The sequence below is a fragment of the Diabrotica virgifera genome, chromosome 7 (genome assembly GCF_917563875.1).
Source record: "Diabrotica virgifera virgifera chromosome 7, PGI_DIABVI_V3a".
NCBI classification, from domain to species: Eukaryota; Metazoa; Arthropoda; class Insecta; order Coleoptera; family Chrysomelidae; genus Diabrotica; species Diabrotica virgifera.
In genome coordinates this window covers 239,119,338-239,142,478 of record NC_065449.1, presented here as the reverse complement: position 1 = coordinate 239,142,478, position 23,141 = coordinate 239,119,338, and the positions used below count along the sequence as shown (strand labels likewise).

At 31.7% G+C, this 23,141-nt stretch overlaps 1 protein-coding gene across 6 annotated transcripts in view; it reads left to right on the top strand.

Moving 5' to 3' along the window:
- LOC114328083 (probable DNA double-strand break repair Rad50 ATPase) overlaps nt 1-23,141 on the top strand; it is a 105,483-nt gene that overhangs the window by 28,513 nt on the left and 53,829 nt on the right. For 5 of the 6 annotated variants that reach the window (XM_050655557.1, XM_050655556.1, XM_050655555.1 and 2 more), the window contains 5 exons: nt 2,207-2,302; nt 2,913-2,996; nt 3,068-3,148; nt 16,233-16,277; nt 16,335-16,553. In XM_050655557.1, coding sequence (XP_050511514.1) covers nt 2,207-2,302; nt 2,913-2,996; nt 3,068-3,148; nt 16,233-16,277; nt 16,335-16,553 — 525 coding nt within the window. Of the gene's footprint in view, nt 1-1,676; nt 1,829-1,883; nt 1,944-2,206; nt 2,303-2,912; nt 2,997-3,067; nt 3,149-16,232; nt 16,278-16,334; nt 16,554-23,141 lie in introns of those variants that run through there. The other variant, XM_050655560.1, reaches the window with a different exon arrangement.

Here is a 23,141-nt window from a genome sequence, read left to right as displayed (position 1 = left end):
CAAATAGTGTGATGTTACTGCCTTCTAGGTCCAAACTAATTAAAACTCTCTATCTTGATTCAAATACATTATATTTACAATCAACTCCATCAACAATTAACCATAACAATGTGTTTACATATAACAGTAGCGACCTACCTTCACATTACTTAAATACTGACTACTACAAATAATAATTATCTGTCTATCTCCCCATACTGATTGCTCAGCATGTTTTTATACCGATTTAAATCATAACAAATATAGTTCAAGTTCACTCATATTAAACATGTGATACAAAACTATAAACTATTGTTTTTATGTCTGTTCAATACCCTAAAGGTTAATAACATCATATTTAAATTATGATTTATACAGAGGGTTCATATTATACTACAATAGAAAATATCCACATTAATGAGATCAGTTTTGCTATCACTGATTGGTTGTGGGGTGCACATTTCGTTTTATTTCTCTCAGAATTTAATAACGATACATGTTAATTTTCGTGACTTAATGATGTTTAATGTTTGTTTTAAATTCTTCCCTCGGATCCACATTACAGTTGTAGCAATCCATTTATTCAAGTTCGAATAAACTTAATACTCCTTTTACAGCTTACTCATTGTCTGGAAAGAGAAATACAAGAACTTCAAACGAAGGTATTGAAAATATTGAATAATTTCTAGCTATTCAACAAATTTATTGTATTTTTTAGAATAATTCTGTAGAGAAAGATAAAGAAAGTATTGAGAAAGCGAAAAATATATTAGAGAGACAGTTAGATGATACAAAATCTCACATTCAACATTTGGAAAGCGAGTTTAACAATTTCGTATGTATTTTTATACACCTTATTAATTTTTTTCTATTTGACTATAGACTACGATATACCAACTGTTTTGAGGCAATACGGTTCGATATTTGTTATGATTGCTAATTGCATTTCCCTTTCTCTTGATTAAGCGTTGCCATTATTGTTTTTATGTTCTGCAAGACATCTGTTTTACACCAGTATAAATACTACAACCGATTAAATTTTTGTATATCCTCCATAAACACCGCTGGTATGAATGCTCTGGTACACCTATCGCAGCTTTTATAGCAACAGAAGGTTCTGCGGAAGCTGCCTTACTCTGCTGAAGATTCGGTTATTGAGGACTATTCGGAGCAGATGGAGTCTTCAACCAGGATGGCGTATCTACTTAGTCTCCCTTTGTTTGGTAGACTCGTACACATTTCTGGGTCTATTTTCATGTCATCTTCATACATAGAACTTGATTTTTGGCGACTCTTGCCACGTACTTGTCAAGTTTCGCGTACTGAGTAGCCGCCTTTATTTTAAACCATTAAATCTTTTTTACACTTTTCCATTTCTTCATCATTTAGAATTGCTTAATACTTATTAGTTCCATTGGTTCATGTTTACAAATTTGTTTAGCTTTTCTGATACTTCAATTTTTCTTAAGTTCCTCCAAACAACTGGCTTCTATTCACCGAGTTCTATGTTTTTTTAAATTAACTTATAGATCATACAAATTTCTTAAATTAACAGATTAGATGTAAATGTCTCTATTTAATATCGTTTTCGCTTGATTATGGGATCACATTGAAGACGAACTGATTACATAGTATATGAACTTCGTTAAAGTTTTGATTACGACTTCAAAATACTTTTTATTTTTATTAGTTAACAGAGAGGGATCATATGAAAGAGAAATATAAAACTGCAGTTCAACAAGAGTTGTGTATAGCTGAAGAATGTCGTAGAATTGAAATAGAAAACAAAAAGTTGCAAGATGAAAGCAATGAACTTAAAATAGAATTAGACAAATATATCAGAGAAAAGGTAGGAAGTCGAATATTACGAATATACAGTTTTATTAAAAATGATAATATTGTAGACTTTTTTGGATGGTAGAATTAACCAATTAGGAACAGATACCAAATGTTTTCTGTGTAAGGTAAGAATCTTACACTTATAAATTTCTCTTCCTTCTTCCCTTTTTCCCACGAATACCTTCTCATAAATATAATAAATAATAGGGAAAACTTCTTCGTTCCAGCGTTTATCTTAAATTTTTTTTATAATTTTTGTTTCTTCCTCTGTCTAAAGTCATCTTCAGCGTCTCAATTGAGAATTTTGGTAAACAGGACTCTCGCTTGCTGTTTCAACAACATCTTATATAACTTGCTTGAACTCAATTAATTAAAACATTTTTTGTAGGTAACTCATGAAGAAGTTGAAAAGTTAAACAACACAATTGAAGAACTTCGAAATACTCTACAAGAAAGTAAAACCGTCCGAGAGAAAGAAGATCAGGTACGTAATCCATCCATCCATCCATCCCTATGGCTCTACAGTCCAATTCTATGGCTTGGCCTCAGACATGAAATCACAACTTGGTAATCTTTACTGGGGAAATATTTTAAAATTATTTTCAAGTCTCAATCAAAAGATATTTACGGTTTTATTTTTTTATTCTTTTTGGATTTTTTATACGATATTTATATCATGGTGGTACGGGGGTTGCAACCCCCGATGATTTGGTTGATAAGTTGAAACACTAATTACCGAAATATATTTATTTAAGTCACCATGCACGACAGTAATTAGTTGGTGTAAGCGATGGATAACGTCTCTACTCTAACCACGTCGGTTTCTGAATAATGAATAATCCCTTTCTTTACTTTCTACGTAGACCATACTTGAATGTGACCGTGAATTACTAATAGCATTACAATTGCTGACTTCGGCGTTTTCAAAATGCGTGGCCTAGATTACAAAACCAATGTCACCCATTTACTAAATCCAAACAATGGTAAATAATATTTGCTTAAGACTTTTAAAAATTAAATCCATATGGATTAACTCTTATTTTTTGGATGCTAATGTAAATCCTTTACAATATGAATATTATTTGTCTTTTCAGGAAAAGCATGTACAAATGACCACCCTAAATGAAGAAATACAAAGACTGGGCAATTGCCTGTGTGAAGCTAATGCGAAACTACAGGTAACTAAATTTTGTTCATTTTCATATTAACATTATTTTTATAAGGTTGATCAATATAAATTTATTTGCAGGAAAAAGACACCGAGATTTTTACTTTGAACAGAACGATCGAGGACTTTCAATATCAGTATGAACCTACAAGTAAAACAAAGGTAAGAAAGAAATCTATATATCTGTCTAAAGATGTTTATTCGGTCAGTCCTGGACATAGATAGACCTCTCAATCCTGTTTCCATTTCCTCTTTCCTCGGCCACATGCTCCTATAATATGTTCTCTGACATCATCTACCTATCTTTTCTACGGCTTTTACTCTTCCACGTTAGTATTCCCATGTTGCCCAGTCGTCATATCCTCTGAAAATGTGCTGATGGTTGTTTCATGCATTGTCGGCATGTCTGCCGTGAATATCAGATATAGGGATGGGCCAAGCACACTACCCTGTGGTGTAACAGATTTTATTGAATGGTGGTGGATGTTCTATGGTTAAACTTAATTTGAAAAAAGCGGTTAATGGGGTATAATTTATAAACTGTGTAGTAATTGGTAGGGACGGACTTTTTTATCTTATAAAGTAGTCCATTATGCCCTACACGGTCGAATGCTTTTTTTAAATCCAAAAATTCTGCAGTGCAATTTTTTTTCGAGTTTGTACAATTTTCTTTACGATTTTATGACACTGTTGTTTAATCGAATGTAAGAAAGACTGTTTTTCTATGGAATTGTTGAGGACTTGTGCAGCGGTGAGGTCAAATTCTGGAGCTTTGTAGTTGTTACACAAATCTATTTCTTATTTATTTCTATTGGGGAATGATTTAATGGATAGACCAATTGGATAAGACTTGTTTCTTAAAGAATAACAATTTATCATCAGATCCGTTCTTTAAATAAAAAAATTATACGGTGCGTCCATAAAGTAACGCATAAATTCATTTATTTCGTAAACCGGCGACTTTAAGGAAAAATCCCGACACAGGTCGATTTTTATTTTTAATTTCCGATTTTTTGGCATATATATCATACTAGTGACGTCATCTATTTGGGCGTGATGACATAATATAATCGATGATTTTTTTAAATGAGAATAGGGGTCATGTGATAGCTCATTTGAAAGGGTATTCAATTCTCTATTCCGTAATATAAAAATTGACATAATTATTTATACAAGATGTTCAAACACATTTTTTTAATTAAAATAATTGAGACAAAAAGAAGAACCTATGTAATTTATCTAATTCAAAATACGTTTTAATGTGGTCAGAGAACAGGAAAAAAATGTTTATTTGACAAATAAATATTGTTTTTCGCTTAAATTAAATTAAAGCTGCCACCCACCTGCCTCTTGCCAGTTGGAACATTTCGTTTAAGCGAAAATCAATATTTATTTGTCAAATAAATTTTTTTTCTGTTTTCTGACAGTAGTAAAAGGCATTTTTAATTAAATAAATTACATACATTCTTCTTTTTGTCTCAATTATTTTAATTAAACAAATGTTTTTTGAACACCCTGTATAAATAATTATGTTAATGTTTACATTAGTAAATAGAGAATTGAATACCCTTTCAAATGAGTTAACACATGGCCCCTATTCTCATTTAAAAAAATCATTGATTACGTCATCACGCCCAGACGGATGACGTCACTAGTATGATATATATTCCAAAAATCGGCCTGTTTAGGGAGTTTTCCTTAAAGTCGCCGGTTTACAAAATAACGAATTTATGCGTTACTTTATGGACGCACTGTATACATTCATAGATTTATCATTATAAATTTTTTAGGACAAAGAAGTTATTGTTTTGAAATATAGAATAGAAGAATTACAATCTTATTTAATTCAGTTAAAGGGAAAGCTTAAAGTATGTTATATTTTATAATATAGGCACTTTTATATAACGATCTTACTATTAATTTGTAGTTATGCAAGCATTGTAGACAAAGTTTACGAGTAAATTTTTGTGGTGATAATGAAGTGAGTATGTTGTTCTGATGTTTTAATTTTAGTTTTTTTCCCCTTTCTTTCCTTTTAACTTTTAACGAAAGAATACACATAAAAAATTTAATTTTGCTGATTTTGTTAAATAGTTATAATTGTTTCTTTCTTAACCCCTGTATATTTCAATTTACAAGTTCATGATTCCCAACGTAGCCGCTCTCTTAGAGCCCTTTCTGGCTGTCTCCCGTATATGTTCCCCCAACCATAATTCGTGCAGAATCACCCCTAAATACTTCACGTATCTCTTGGGAATAACTCCCACACAGGCCAGACTCAAGCCCTCCCCCATTCTCTGACCTTTGAGATTCTCCGTATCGGTCTTCTTCGCGGCGAAACTACTTGCATACTATCGTAGTTGCAGGGGTTCGTCCATGTCCCCGCCGTCATCAGCACCGCGAGGTCATCCGAGAACCCGAAGGGAGTATCATCCTCTCCGAACTCGCAATCCATGACACCGTCGTACGCTAGTTTCCATAACTGGGTGCTTCAGGACGGACCCCTGGAGAATCCCAGCCTTGACATTCGTAAACCACACAACCTCTTTCTACCCGGATCCTTCCCTCGGATAGGTAATCTGAGATTGCTCAACACGAAGAACACTACAACGAATTAAAGGCATTCCAGATATTGAAGAGGAGCTGGACGGCCCATTTATTGTGGTTCCCCTCTCCTTCAATGCCCGCATCTACCGTACTGATAACTTTTCGAAACCCATACTGTCTGGGGGACAAACCTCTAGACGTTTCTATCACCTCCTAGATCCATCCACGCAGATATCTCCAATACAGCTTACTGATTATCAGAAGATGGCAATTGGGCCGATACTTTCCGACTCTTTGGGGAGGTACGCGAAACGCGAGCCTCGATACTTTCCAAGACCCTAGAAATACATGTGACCCAAGCAGTAGCAGTGCATTCATATATACAGTCGGAAAAATGAAAGATTCCCATGAATGATCACATCAATCACTTATTTTGTAAAAATAAAAATGTATACCATTTTTATTCAGTTGCAATGCGAAGGCAAAACAATATTATTTTTCACTTAGAATACGGAGCGCAGTCCAGCACTCTGAATCGACGATTTTCGACTCTTATTGGAGTCTCATCGGAGAGACGTAGGCCTGCTGCTCCATACTCAAAGTGACCAACCATGAAAGCTTACCCCTACATTGCAACTGACATGTATGGATTAGGTGACTAGCGTCATCTGGCAATTGAAAGGTAAAGTTTTCAATCCTAATAGCAACATTTATAATATTGAAAAGTATTAAAAATATTACTAAAACATGTTTAAATTGAAAACTTATTGGTCCATTTCCCTGGTGACACCTCCAAGGCTTCTACAGTATGCAAGTCAGATGGATGCTGCAGTGAAGACAAAGGGGAAGGAATTCTACACTATGCAATTCACAACCCCCGTCTGTAGTTTGGTAAAGTTCCAACGGAAAATGGACCTAGTTACTCTATAGGAGTAATACAAATAAAAATAAAAATGTTGACGATTTTCGACTCTTATTGGAATCTCATCGGAAAGACGTATGCCTGCTGCTCCATACTCGAAGTGACCAACCATGAAAGTTTATCCCCACATTGCAACTGACGTGTATGGATTAGGTGACTAGCGTCATCTGGCAATTGAAAGATAAAGTTTTCAATCCTAATAGCAACATTTATAATATTGAAAAATATTAAAAATATTACTAAAAGATTTTTAAATTGAAAACGTTATCTTACTTATTTTGTATTTGCTGTCTTTTTCTATAAATAACAACCGTTTGTTATAGAAAAAGACAGAAAATACAAAATAAGTCATTGATGTGATCGTTTTTCCGACTGTACCAGAAACAACTCCAGTTCCAAATGTTCCAGTTACTTAAGCTCCTTTTGAAAAGGCTTTTGGCAAGGTTCGACATAACAAAATGCTAGATATATTGAAAACAGCTGACTTGGACGATAAAGATTTACGAATAATTACAAATATATACTGGAATCAAGTGGAAAGAATAAAAGTGAACAAGAACTGTCGGATGAAATAAATATAAAAAGGGGATTTAGACAAGGCTGTATACTCTCGTCTTTACTCTTTAACTTGTATGCAGAGGAAATATCTAAGGAAATCGTAACGGAGACAACAGGTATTATTGAATTGGTGAATGGTGTAACTGTCAATGATATTAAATATGCCGACGATACCTTAGTTCTGGCTAATTACAGATAGTGTAGGAAACAGAGGTTGAACCTCGCAAAATGGACACAAGTCCGGTTTTATTTTTTTTTCTGGTATATCAAGGGGTACTTGTTATAAGACTAACTCTTTCTTAAAAAATTTCGCCCCGGAACCTCCCTTTTCATCCCTTTAAAGGGGATAATTGGTGGTTTTTGCGAAACGTAGCCTTTCCTGTAAGTTTTTGCAAAAAATTTACTTGATAGTAAAATAAACAGAACTATATTTCCTACCATTTATTTCCCGACAGCATATATCCTGGAAACAAGGAATTACAAAAGCCATGTCAGAAAGAAATCTTCAAGAAAATGACTGGCTAGATCGACAGGCTTGGCGATTGGGTACCGGAAGGCGTAGAACGCTATAGAACCGGTTATATATATATATATATATATATATATATATATATATATATATATATGTGTCTATCACCCACCGTTTAGCAGGGGTGGCGCCCCAAAATTGACAGATTTTTAAAAAAGATGTTTTTAAAAAAATATATTTTTCCCTAACTGTAATGAAAATTAAGAAGAAACCCTGCGGCCATTAATCACAAATAAGTGGCTAATTTTTTGGTATAGGTTTCATTTAAAGGCAATTGCAAAATTTTTAATTACAGGGTGTTACATTTTAAAAAAACCCCTTTGTATACCATCTGAACCGCCTATGCTAGAGGAAAAAAAACTTTCAGCGATTATCCATATACTAGTGTTATTTACAAATTTCTATAATGCACCCCAATTTTTTTCCGGAACCACTCCAAAAAAAAGGAGAATTAATAAAGAAAGTGATTTTCTTGGAATCCTTCACACACCATGCACTTTATTAAAATGCTTCATGTATCATTTTGTGCACGTTCTTATTACCCATGCATGGACACCAAAAGCGATTTCTTGATGCAATACAGGCTGTAGCCAAAAAAAAATATGCTCCATCAATAGGGTTTTTCATAAATATATATGATTTTATATATATTTTTTTGATGTTTATTTTTTTACCTACCTTTCCTCGATGTTTTGATCTCAAAGAAGGATATTGGATATGAGACTCAAGTGTATAGAAAACCAACACACACCAACAGATATCTCAATTACAAGTCAAATCACAACATCAACGTTAAAAAGGGAATCATTAAATCCTTATATGATAGAGCCAAAATTACTTGTTCTAACGAAAATTCCTTTTTAGCAGAAAAACAATTGTTAACATCTGTTTTATTAAAAAATGATTATCCTTTATCGTTTATAAATAAGGAATTATCAAGATTGGATCGAATGGAACAGAACAACATAGAACGGGATCCTACAACATTCACAAGAAATAATACGAGGAAAATATCAATACCATACATAAAAGGACTATCCGAGAAACTTAAAACAATAGGAAATAAATTCAACATTTCAACAACATTCAAAACAACAAACACATTGAGATCTATTCTATCTAAAACTAAACCTAACAATGATCAAGAAAGAACAAAGAATTGCATTTATAAAATACCTTGTGAATGCGAACAATTTTATTTAGGTGAGACATCAAGACCATTAGACGTTAGAATAAATGAACATCAATTTTATATTAAAAATAGAGAATTTGAGAGATCTCAAATATGTCAACACGCATGGGATAATGAACATAGAGTTCAGTGGAGAGATTCAAGTATAGTCCTGAAAGAATCAGATAGTAAAAAGAGAAAAATCAAAGAAGCGGCTCTAATTATGCTAAATGAAACCAATTGTGTCGCAAATTCCTCAGTAGAATGCAGTAGGATGTGGTTACCCATACTGAAAGAGGAAGTCAATAGAAAGAAAATACCAAGATTAGTAAGTCAATAATATCGAGCTAGTACATATTTTATATTTTAGTATTACTTATATATCTAGTATTATTAATATTATTTATAATTTAAACATGTTACAAGTCAGAATTTGGTATTATTTTTTGAGAGTAAATTAATGTAAGACCAAATACTTACGATGTCGGGATAGTATCACAAGGTTTTTCCTGGTTTTCCCTTGTGATTTACTATGAAGTCTCTAACGCGAGAATTTTACTGTCGTTGCATTTGGTTGTCTTTTTAAAGACATATCACATGCTATAATTTTTTATGACGGATATTCTTGAGTTGGGGTTAATTTCATGTAATCGAATGAACTATCTTTCAGTAAGTCGTCCCAGGAACGCAACTCATAAATATTGGCAATATCATTTTAAAGTCTTCTACTTTAAAATGTATAATATATGTCTGAATTGCCAATATAAATGAGTGAGATTAAATAAATTATTAGAAGAATTTTTTTGCTTAGCAACAACACTTTAGTTTATTTTAGTAATATTTTGTATTTTGACAACGGCACCCGATTTGGGCGTCGAAACGTTAATAAAATTATTTTTTTCATTTTAATTGTGGCTTATTTCCCATATAAATAATTAATCATAAAAATGCCACAAGGAAATAGCTTCAGAACAACATTAAGAAACCGGTATGGGCCTATCGTGTGTCAAAATTTTAGGAAATTGGAAACCTTCTACGAGAAACTGGCACATTGTCAAAATTCAATAAAATTTTTAAGAAGATGTAGAAATAACAACATAATACCAAAGGGCTTGAGGTTACGGCCAGCATACTCAAGCAGAAGACTCCAAAATATTCTACATAGAGCCAGTTTGTCGATGATCCGGGAAAGGTTGCAATTTCACAGGTCAAATTTATTTTTTATCGAACAAGACATCGTAAGTATTGAAGATTTACTTTTCGGAATGATATCAAATTCTGATTTTGATCGAATTATTTTTAGTTTACACATAATTTATGAAAATTCATATCAGAAACAAAGAAATATACATTTAAATAAATTTAATAATCTTTTAGAACAAAATAGTTTACATACTTTTGATAACCTAAATAGAAATAATGACATATTAGCGACAGTTGTCAATCTATCAAATAGACATTTAAATGCAACGGAAAATTTGGTATTGTCAAAAGGTTTAAACTATGCTGTTACTCATCCATCTATTCCAAAATTAGACATAATCAGCTCAGTGGAGAAAATATCCCAGTGTCTACCAACTCATGAAAAAGAACAATATAGGGTACTATGTAAACTTGAATTGGAAAAGTCTAATCAAATTGAACAGAACATCAGCAAAGAGGAAATGAAAGCTTTAAAAACTTTAAGAAATGATGACTCCATAACAATCCTACCAGCGGATAAAGGCAATGCAACTGTAATAATGAATAAAATACAATATGAGGACAAAATTACAGATCTAATTACAAATGGACCTTATAGCAAATTAACGAAGGATCCAACGAAGACACTGGAAAACAAAATATATAGAACTTTATTCAAATTTAAAAATGATCTAACATACTATCAAAGAAAATTAATGACACCTCACTACAGTAAGACACCACATTTTTATGGAGTGCCGAAAATTCATAAAGCGAACATACCACTTAGACCCATTTGTAGTACCATCAATTCTCCTTGTAGTGAACTATCAAAATTCTTATTAAACATTCTAAAACCATTTGCTAATAATGATGACACTTTTATAAAAAATACAAAACATTTTTTAAACAAATTATCAACTATTGAATTTAATCCAAATAATATTTTAGTAAGTTTTGACATAAACAGTTTATTTACAAATGTACCATTAGATAAAACTTTAAACATAATCAAAACGAAATTAGAGAATGATAATACATTGGCAACTAGGACAAGACTAAATGTATCAGCTATAATGGAGTTATTGACATTATGTACCCATAATACCTATTTTCAACTAAACAATGAATTCTATAAACAAAATTTTGGTCTAGCAATGGGCTCTTCTTTATCTCCATTATTGGCTAATATATTTATGGAGGATTTCGAAACTAATATTATTTCTAAACAAAATTTAAAACCCACAGTATGGTGGAGATATGTAGATGATGTGTTTTCAATATGGCCTCATAGATCAGAATTGTTGGATACGTTCCTGAATATTATAAACGATCAAGAAGAGACAATAAAATTTACAATGGAAAAGGAATACAATAACAGCCTACCTTTCCTCGATGTTTTGATCTCAAAGAAGGATATTGGATATGAGACTCAAGTGTATAGAAAACCAACACACACCAACAGATATCTCAATTACAAGTCAAATCACAACATCAACGTTAAAAAGGGAATCATTAAATCCTTATATGATAGAGCCAAAATTACTTGTTCTAACGAAAATTCCTTTTTAGCAGAAAAACAATTGTTAACATCTGTTTTATTAAAAAATGATTATCCTTTATCGTTTATAAATAAGGAATTATCAAGATTGGATCGAATGGAACAGAACAACTTAGAACGGGATCCTACAACATTCACCAGAAATAATACGAGGAAAATATCAATACCATATATAAAAGGACTATCCGAGAAACTTAAAACAATAGGAAATAAATTCAACATTTCAACAACATTCAAAACAACAAACACATTGAGATCTATTCTATCTAAAACTAAACCTAACAATGATCAAGAAAGAACAAAGAATTGCATTTATAAAATACCTTGTGAATGCGAACAATTTTATTTAGGTGAGACATCAAGACCATTAGACGTTAGAATAAATGAACATCAATCTTATATTAAAAATAGAGAATTTGAGAGATCTCAAATATGTCAACACGCATGGGATAATGAACATAGAGTTCAGTGGAGAGATTCAAGTATAGTCCTGAAAGAATCAGATAGTAAAAAGAGAAAAATCAAAGAAGCGGCTCTAATTATGCTAAATGAAACCAATTGTGTCGCAAATTCCTCAGTAGAATGCAGTAGGATGTGGTTACCCATACTGAAAGAGGAAGTCAATAGAAAGAAAATACCAAGATTAGTAAGTCAATAATATCGAGCTAGTACATATTTTATATTTTAGTATTACTTATATATCTAGTATTATTAATATTATTTATAATTTAAACATGTTACAAGTCAGAATTTGGTATTATTTTTTGAGAGTAAATTAATGTAAGACCAAATACTTACGATGTCGGGATAGTATCACAAGGTTTTTCCTGGTTTTCCCTTGTGATTTACTATGAAGTCTCTAACGCGAGAATTTTACTGTCGTTGCATTTGGTTGTCTTTTTAAAGACATGTCACATGCTATAATTTTTTATGACGGATATTCTTGAGTTGGGGTTAATTTCATGTAATCGAATGAACTATCTTTCAGTAAGTCGTCCCAGGAACGCAACTCATAAATATTGGCAATATCATTTTAAAGTCTTCTACTTTAAAATGTATAATATATGTCTGAATTGCCAATATAAATGAGTGAGATTAAATAAATTATTAGAAGAATTTTTTTGCTTAGCAACAACACTTTAGTTTATTTTAGTAATATTTTGTATTTTGACAACGGCACCCGATTTGGGCGTCGAAACGTTAATAAAATTATTTTTTTCATTTTAATTGTGGCTTATTTCCCATATAAATAATTAATTATATATGATTATTGCAACATCCCTGCGGAAACTACCCCTATCCTTGAAAATAAACTGCAGAAACTACCCCTATCCCTTGGAGAGCATGTTTTTACGATGTTCTGATTACCTATGCATTTTTTTAAAAACAAACATTATACAGAATTAAAGACCACTATTTTCTCTACATATAAGGTCCTATGCATTTTTTTCGTATAAGCAACCGTTACGGCACAGTGGTGCCGTAAACCTCAGAAATGCTTTGGCGGGCTCCAGTTTTTGGTTTTTTTTTTTCGTCACCTATTCATTTTATTGATAACGTACTTATGGAAAATAAAACAACACACTGTCTGCTACACATTATGACCTATGCATATTTTACTTTCTTTGCACCCTAAAGCCACAGTGGTGGCCCAAAATCAATTTTTAATTATTTTCTTTATTAATTCTCCTTATTTTTGGGGAGGTTGCGGGGAAAATATGGGGGTGTATTATATAAATTTATAAATAACACCAGTACATGGATAATAGCTGAAAGTTTTTTACTCTAGCATAGGCGGTTCAGATGGTATAAAAAGGGGCTTTTTTAAAATGTAACACCCTGTAATTAAAAAATTTGCAATTGCCCTTAAATGAAACCTATATTTGTGCTTATTTGTGATTAATTGCCGCAGGGATTTTTTTTAATTTTCATTACAGTTAGGGAAAAATATTTTTTTTAAAACATCTTTTTTTTTTAAAATTGTCAATTTTGGGGCGCCACCCCCGCTAAACGGTGGGTGATAGACATATGCTGTCGGGAAATAATAGTAGGAAATATTTATTTAATTAAATATTTATTTAATTAAATATTTATTTAATTAAATAAATATTTATTTAAAATATATAATTAAAATATATTTATATTTAATGCTAATATAAACAGAGCCCTTGCTGACCAAGATATAGGAGTTAAAATAAATGGCACTTTAATAAACAATTTGAGATACGCTGATGACACAGTATTAATAGCAGAAACCCCGGAAGATCTCCAAACACTGATAAACAGAATAGTAGAGTGCAGCGAAAAGTTCGGTTTATCACTTAACATCAAAAAAACAAAAATAATGATGGTGTCGAAATCTCCACAAAATTTTTCTGACATAACCGTACATGATCAAAGAATTGAGCGTGTTAGAAAATATAATTACCTGGGAACTGTGATTAATGAAAACAACGACAACTCTGAAGAAATCAAGATCAGAATAGAAAAAGCTAGAGCTACTTTTACCAAAATGAAAACAGTTTTATGCGGAAGAGAGCTAAGTTTAAATCTTAAAATTCGCCTGATGAGATGTTACGTGCTGTCAGTTCTTTTCTATGGAATGGAAGCTTGGACACTGAAAAAGATCGATATAAGGAAAATAGAAGCATTCGAGATGTGGATGTATCGCAGGATACTGAGAATATCGTGGACAGAGAGAGTGACAAACATGGAAGTGTTGCGAAGGATGCAGAAAGAAAAAGAACTTGCGCTTACTATTAAAAAGCGCAAACTGCAATACTTGGGACATATAATTAGGGGACAAAAGTACCAGCTACTACAATTAATTATTCAGGGAAAAATAATAGGTAAAAGATCCATTGGCAGAAGAAAACATTCATGGTTGAATAATTTAAGAGATTGGTACAAGTGCAGCAGCTGCCAATTATTTAGATCTACGGTATCAAAAATACGCATAGCCTTGATGATAGCCAAACTTCGGAACGAGGACGGCACCTGAAGAAGAAGATATTTAATGCATATTTATTTAAAATAAATAGTAGAAATTTTCCTAGCAAGTAATTTTTTTGAAAAACGTACACGAAAGGCTACGTTTCGCAAAACTCACAAATTACCCCCTTTAAAGGAATGAAAAGGGGGTTCAGGGGCGAAATTTTTTAAGAAAAAGTTAGACTCATAATAAGCATCCCTTGATATACCAGAAAAAAAATAAAACCGGACTTGTGTCCATTTTGCAAGGTTCAACCTCTGTTTCCTACACTAAGAGAAGACCTTCAAAATCGAATGAACAAAATAAACCAGATCTGTGATCAGTGTGGATTACAATTGAATGTTAAGAAAACTAAATATATGATAGCGAACAAAATTATATAGACGATGACTGTATACAAGTCTGAGATACCGTACTAGATATGACTATATCTGTCCAGTGCTACCGTATGAAGTGGAAGTGGGGACGTTTGGAAACCTCTGAGATATGGGTTTACAGACCACTAATAAAAATATGTACTACTTTTGCTAAACCTTCTACAACTAACTTTTGCATCTGATCATTCAGTGAAAGATCCAAGGTAAACGTGGCCCTGGTAGAAAAAGATCATCATGGCTGAAAAATCTAAGACAATAGTGTGGAAAATCGACTACATCAATATTTAGAGTTGCTGTCAAGTCACGATATTGATTATGGTAGCCAAAATGACGTCAAACGATCGATTTTGGTCATGGAACTAGAAGAAGAAACGCCTCAGGCGACATCCCGTCTATACCGGGAGTGTTCCTTCGCTTAACGACGTTCTACACCTTCGTTGCGGGGTATGCCTCTCAGAGGAAAGGGGGGAAACTTATATGCAAGCGAAAGTTGGTAACAATGCATTTATAGCAGAATACTCAAATCATGTTTCAGTATTGAATACTTTATAAAAATAAATTATAATAAATTACGGAAATTACGGAATAAATTACGGAATTAATTATAATAAATAAATTAAAAATAAATGGTACGGTAAAAAATCCTCATTTTTTAATATGTTATTCCTTACAAAAAAACCTTTAATTTAAGCACAAATAATTAAAAATCGTAAATTTGAGTCAAAAGTTATTAACTTTTTAAGAATTCCCATAAGAGCCCATGTTAAAACTTAATTTTGACCCTTAATAGTAATTAAACGGCACGGTAAAACAATTTTTTTAAAATCAAGTCTTAGTTTTTTTAAGTAAACTATAACATACTAAAATTTCATGCAAATCCTTAATTCTTTGCCGAAGGTGTAGAACGTCGTTAAGGGTCCCGTTAGCCTCAGCAAATTCGTATAGGGAGAAAGACACACTCCACCACTTTTCCTATTCTATGTCACGTACTGGACGGGAACAACTTCACCTATGTATCTGATGAGGGACTAGCAACCCTACATGTAGTTCTATCTATTTTGTAATAATTTATTTAAAAGTTCTTATAAGTACCTATGCTTAATTCGAAGCTGAAAATTGCGAAAGGAATTTAGAAGAAAAGAAGAAGAAGGATACTACACTTAATCACAACATAAACATTTTTTATAAATTTTGTTTAAATAACACTATTTTCAAACCTTCCATCCTATTTCCAAATAATACTAAACTAAATCCTGTTGACCAAGACATATATTCCCCAACATACATACCATCAATGTTTATAGAATGCAGTTCTAAAAATACTTGTCGAAGTGAAAGATTCTATTTTAAGATTATATACTGGAATGTCCTATTATATGCATTGAATTAGTTTTATTTGATTTTTAGGTACAAACAGATGGGAGTGAGCCGGACGAAGAACAATTACAAAAGGTTAGAAAGATAAAAATACTCTGTGGATTGTTATACATTCTTTTGAAATATTTTTAGTTGATACAGAGAGATGAACTAATCAAATATCAAGCCGATACGTTGAGGATGTTGCAACAGGAGTTACAGCGTTTGAAAGAAAAAGATAAAGAGTTTGTGTGCGATCGGGAGATGAGCGAGGAAAACTGTGATGGAATTTGTTACTTAGAACAACAAGTTGAATTGATTAAAGGAAAATTAGTGCAAAGTGAAAATAGAGTAGAAGAATTGACTAGAGAGGTATGCCTTTGTTTATACAAATTATTATTGGTTAGTTGTCACAAGTTAAGTTACTACAATATTTATTGAACTTTTTATATTATATTGAAATATATCGAATTTTCTTACTTTTGTCATAACCGATGTTTTCTCAATCGTATTGTCAACATTTTCTGAAGGATTTTCAAATTTTAATAACTCTTTAATAATGTACAAGGGGTTTCAGAAAAAGGTAACACCGTCTCTAGGATAAACAAAGAACTAAAAAATAATAATTGGGGTTTGCTTAATAAAAACTCTTAATAACGCGTTCAACATGCAGGGCGTTGAAAAACATAAATTTTACACATTTTACTACGATTTTGCCGAAACTACTGGCAACATTGTAATGCAATTTGGTGGGTTTCAAGAGGTAGTTATTGTGCATTTTTGACATACAATTAAGAATTTTATATTGGCATTGGCGCGCATATGGGTAATGGTCACAATTTATTAAAAAAAATAGTACGCCACTGAGATATTTCAAATTAGAAATTATCTTTGAATTCCTCGTTCCAATTGTAACAAAATTCTATCTTCCCTTTTTTTATACGACCCGCCGTTTTCATGCAAAAAATAAAATATCTTAACGCTTCCATAGTATTCTAATTAATAAATAATCATTTCGTTGCAAAACGTTGCAAAACGACACCAAAAGCCGTCCTATATTTCAGTTCTTTCAGACAGCGTCATAAACACTCTAACCGGTTTCAAACCTTTTTAGGTTATCATTAGAGAATGTATATATGACTTTCTCTGAACCAACTAAAGCATATCGGGCTGTCAGTATCGAATCGCTACGAAATAACGTGGAATGCGGCATGGGTGTCGTAGCGACATCTCCTAAAAGCAAGCGAAAGTTTTATTTTAATAAATTATAAAATAATATAAAAATAAAACTTTATTAGGACCATTTTTCTGGTAACACCTTCGTGGCTTCTAAAAATTTGCAAGCCAAATAGTGCGGCAGATTCGTGCAAATATTATAAGAATTGTGCATTTAATGATAGAAGCATATAATTTGGACCACATATACTACACATATAAAGGTTCAAATTTAGATATGAGGCCATCTCAGATTTTACCTTTTACAAAAATGGCGGGCATTCAAAATGGCGAAGATACATATGTGACTAATAGCACGATAACTTTTAAACGAAAAGTCCGACTTCAACCAAATTTGGTACATATATGGGTTCTTTTTTTTATGTATAAGATCGAGCTCCTGAATAGGGATGGCAACGATGTATCGATACATTAAATATATCGATTTATTTTAAAATTTTATCGATATTTTTATATCGATATTCAACTTTCAATATATCGGAAAATATATCGATATTTGAGATTCAATGTATCGCCCACACAGGATTAATATACCATTCCTGAACCGGAAGAATCGGTTTACCAGAAGTTGTGTTTTTCCTGATTTTTTATGTAAAAATATGTTGTTTTTTTTTCAATTCTTTCACCCTGTATATAGTAATTTTTTAAAAAGGTAATACCGGCATTGAAAGGAGCGTAAAAATACTTTTTAGAAAATATTTTGAACTTTTTTATGTTAATTACCATGTAATAAATGCATAACTTATCTTCAGATGTACCTACATATATGTGCGGCAGATTCGAACAAATATTATAAGAATTTTTGTGCATTTAATGGTAGAAGCATATAATTTGGACCACATATACTACACATACAAAGGTTCAAATTTAGATATGAGGCCATCTCAGATTTTTTCCTTTTACAAAAAAGGCGGGCACTCAAAATGGCGACTACACATATGTGACTAATAGCACGATAACTTTTGAACGAAAAGTCCGATTTCAACCAAATTTGGTATATAGGTTCTTTTTTTATTCATAAGGTCTTGAACTGGAAGAATCGGTTTACCAGAAGTTGTATTTTTCCTGATTTTTTTATAAAAATACACTTGCGATCATAAAAAGCGGGTCACTCGATGATTTATTCAAGTTAGATGTCTCGAATTTTCTAAGCCTGTTGTCCGATTTGAGTGATTTTTTTAATACGTTATAGCCTTATTCTTTAACAATATCGCTATAATAATATTGTTGCTAGACAGGTAAATTGTCATTGTATACCGGGTTTAACACTCATAGTGTGTATATTCCTCAAAGCTCGGAACACCCTGTGGAACTTTTTAGCATAGATAAAATATTGAAATTAAAACTCGACTGTAGCCTTAGGCTTTCTTAACATTTTCTTTTTTGCTTTATTGGTTTATGTTGGATAATAAAAAAGTTAGGCACGTTAACAACTAACCATGTTCTTCATCAATACAGGGTGTTTCTAAATAAGCCAGACAATTTTTAAGAGGTAATTCTGCATGAAAAAATAATGACCGTTTGCTTTATAAACGTATGGCCGCAAATTATTCGGTTTCGAGATACGGGATGTTGAATTTTTTCTTGCAAACTGACGATTTATTTATTGCTTTAAAACCGCTTGTGATATGCAAATGAAATTTGGTAGGTGTTAAGGGGTAGTTATGCCGCATTTTTTGACATACAATTAAGAATTTCATATTCACCATTGGCGCGCATACGGGATGTATCTAAAATGTTTATACCGATATGCACGCCAATGGTGAATATATAATTATTAATTGTATGTCAAAAAATGCACAATAACTGCCTCTTAAAACCTACCAAATTTTATTTGCATGTCTCTAAGGATTTTAGAGCAATAAATAAATCATCAGTTTGTAAGAAAAACTTCAACATCCCGTATCTCGGAACGACATATGTCTATAAAGCAAACTGTCATTATTTTTTCATAAAGAATTACCCCTTAAAGTTTATCGCACTTATTTAGAAACACTCTGTATTGATGAAGAACATGGCCAGTTATTAACGTGCCTAACTTTTTTATTGTCCAACATAAACAAATAAATCAAAAAAGAAAATGTTAAGAAAGCCTAAGGCTACAATCGAGTTTTAATTTCAATATTTTATCTAAGCTAAAACATTCCACAGGGTGTTCCGAACTTTGAGGAATAAACACTGTATGATTTTTACACCCGGTATACAATGACAATTTACCTGTCTAGCAACAATATTGTTATAGTGATATTTTTAAAGAATAAGACTATAACATACTAAAAAAATCACTTAAATCGGACAAAAGGTTTAGAAAATTCGAGACATCTAACTTGAATAATTCATCGATTGACCCGCTTTTTATGATCGCAAGTGTATATTGTTTATTTTTTCAATTCTTTCACCCTGTATATATTAATTTTTCAAATAGGTAATACCGGCGTTGAAAAGAGCATAAAAATATTTTTTAGGAAATATTTTGAACTCTTTAGTTATATTAATTACCATTTAATAAATGCATAACGTATCTTTACATGTAGGTACCTACCTATGTGCGGCAGATTCGTACAAATAAGAATTATTGCGAATTTAATGATAGAAGCATATAATTTGGACCACACATACTACACATACAAAGATTCAAATTTAGATATGAGGCCATCTCAGATTTTGTCTTTTACAAAAATGGCGAGCATTCAAAATGAATCTATCGCCCATAGATACATGTGAACATACGTTATGCATTTATTAAATGGTAATTAACATAACTAAAAAGTTCAAAATATATCCTAAAAAATATTTTTACACTCTTTTCAATAGCGGTATTACCTTTTCGAAAAATTTATTTATACAGGGTGAAAGAATTGAAAAAGAAGCAACATATTTTTACATAAACAAAAAAGTAAAAGCACAACTTCTGGTAAACCGATTCTTCCAGTTCAAGACCTCGATATTACTCATCAAAAAAAGAACCTACATATCAAATTTGATTGAAATCTGACGTCTAGTTCAAAAGTTATCGTGCTATTAGTCACATAAGTATAGTCGCCATTTTGGATGCCCGCCATTTTTGTAAAAGGAACAAATGCACAATTAAATGCACAATAATTCTTATAATATTTGCACGAATCTGCCGCACATAACTAACATGTGAAGATACGTTATGCATTTATTAAATGGTAATTAACATAACTAAAAAGTTCAAAATATTTTTACGCTCTTTTTAATGGTGGTATTAACTTTTTTAAACAAGAATGTGTGTGTACTTTGTACGCACGTAAGAAGTTATACTTCTACTACATATTATGTGATTTTTAAGACAATACCAAAAATTTAAAAAAATAAAAGAATAAAACGCACACAAACACATTGAAAAATGCCACAAAGAAAAAATGATTTCTGAACGATAATAATTGTTGGCAAAAATTTTAAATACGCATTTTCTGAAAAAAAAAATTATATAACAAATATACTTACAATCATAACATGCATAAAAAAAAGAATGTGTGTGTACTTTGTACGCACGTAAGAAGTTATACTTCTATTATATGATTATATGATTATAAACGAAATTAATATACTTTTTATTTATATTTTATTTAAATATTAAATTAATTTATACTTACTACTTCTCAAACAATTTTATTAAACAGTGCCAAAAAACACATTAAAAATGCCACAAATGATTTCTGAACATTAATTGTCGGAAAATTTTTTAACTAAATACGTATTTTCTGAAAATAAAATTATATAATAAATATACTTACAATCATAAAATGTATAAAAAAAAATAAAAAAATAAAAGTTTCTATTGGGATTCGAACCAACTTACCACGCGGCTGGTATTTGCGTTGTATTGGGATTCACCCGCATTAAAACTTCGCCACAGAGACAGCTTGTCATTATGTGCGAAGATCGTCTAACTAAACAGATTAACCTTTTGACATTTTTATTTTATGTAAATCAAATTATTTTGATTTTGAATTGAAATGATTTAGAATTGAAAAAATACAACAAAACATAGAGTAAGAAGACAATATATTAGGTGAATATTGATAGAAATTTTGATGGTAATCAAATTATCTAAATAAAAGTATTACATACTACTTATGTATTTTGGTAGGTTCAAGGTAGGTATCGGAGCCCGTATAACGACTAATAAATTTCGCAATCACTTGCGTCGTGCAAAGTGGCTATGTTCAAATATCATAACAAAATTTGATCAACTATTTATAAAACACTTACCAGTGAAAGATTCTTTAGCTTTGAATAAGCGAGATCTGCGGCACTCATACTAGGCACAGTTTGATGAGCTTTCACATTGGCATGCAACAATCATCTCTTCTATGTAAATAAGTCCAAAAATATAATATGAAAACTATTTAAAAAGGCAGTATAACCATTAACTAACTTTTTGTTTGTTGTTTCTCTTCCTACAAATTTTAAAACGCAACAAGCATACATTATAACCAAACCATGCACAGTCCCACAGCTGTGCCACAGCTGCCATATTGGATATTTTTGTCATGTCATTTGAACATCCAATCAAAACAAAGTTATAATGCGCATGCGCCCGGTCGCTAGGTTTTCCCATATAAAATTTCACCGTCATTACGCCCGTAAAGAAGTATAACTTCAAAAATAAAAAAATAAAACCTGCATCGGGAATTGAACCCGTGAATTTCGTGGCACTTTGATTCGTAATCGAAGCGTAGACTCACTCGTCCAATCCCACATTATTTATCATGTGGAAAAATACGGTAACTGAACGTTTTACTGTTTGACAGTTGTTTTGAAAATTAAATTATGTAGTTTAAATTTTGTGGAAGAAAATATAAAAATATAAAAAAACAGTAAGAAAACAATATATTAGATGAAGATTGGTAGAACTTTTGTTGGTAATCAAATTAAGTATGTAAATCAAAGCATTACATACCTACTAGATAAATAAATCTACGCCAAAAAATCATAATTTAAAAATAAAAATCGAACCTAATTTGGGATTTCTCTCTAAAATCCGCATTCTTGAGAAAATAAATGTATGTATTTCAACCTAATCCAAATGTATAATTACAATATGATTATAATAAAAACTACTTACCAAATTAGAATGAGTTTTCCTTGTCCAAAATAGTCCAAAAGTCCAAAAATATAGGTATATGAAAACTATTTAAAAAGGCAGTATAACTATTAACTAACTTTTGTTTGTTGTTTCTTTTCACACAAATTTTAAAACGCAACAACCATAAATAATCAAATTACAGCTGTGCCACAGCCGCCATATTGAATAATTTTTGACATGTCATTTGAACATCCAATCAGAACAAAGTTATAATGCGCATGCGCCCGGTCGCTAGGTTTTACCATATAAAAAATTCACCCTCTATCGCCGGTAAAGAAGTATAACTTCAAAAATAGTACATACAGGGTAAAATAATTTAAAAAAAACAACATATTTTTACATAAAAACCAGGAAAAACACAACTTCTGGCAAACCGATTCTCCCGGTTCAAGACCTCGATCTTATACATCAAAAAAGAACCTATATACCAAATTTGGTTGAAATCTGACGTCTCGTTCAAAAGTTATCGTGCTATTAGTCACATATGTATAGTCGCCATTTTGAATGCCCGCCATTTTTGTAAAAGGCAAAATCTGAGATGGCCTCATATCTAAATTTGAACCTTTATATGTGTAGTATATGTGGTCCAAAGTATATACTTCTATCAT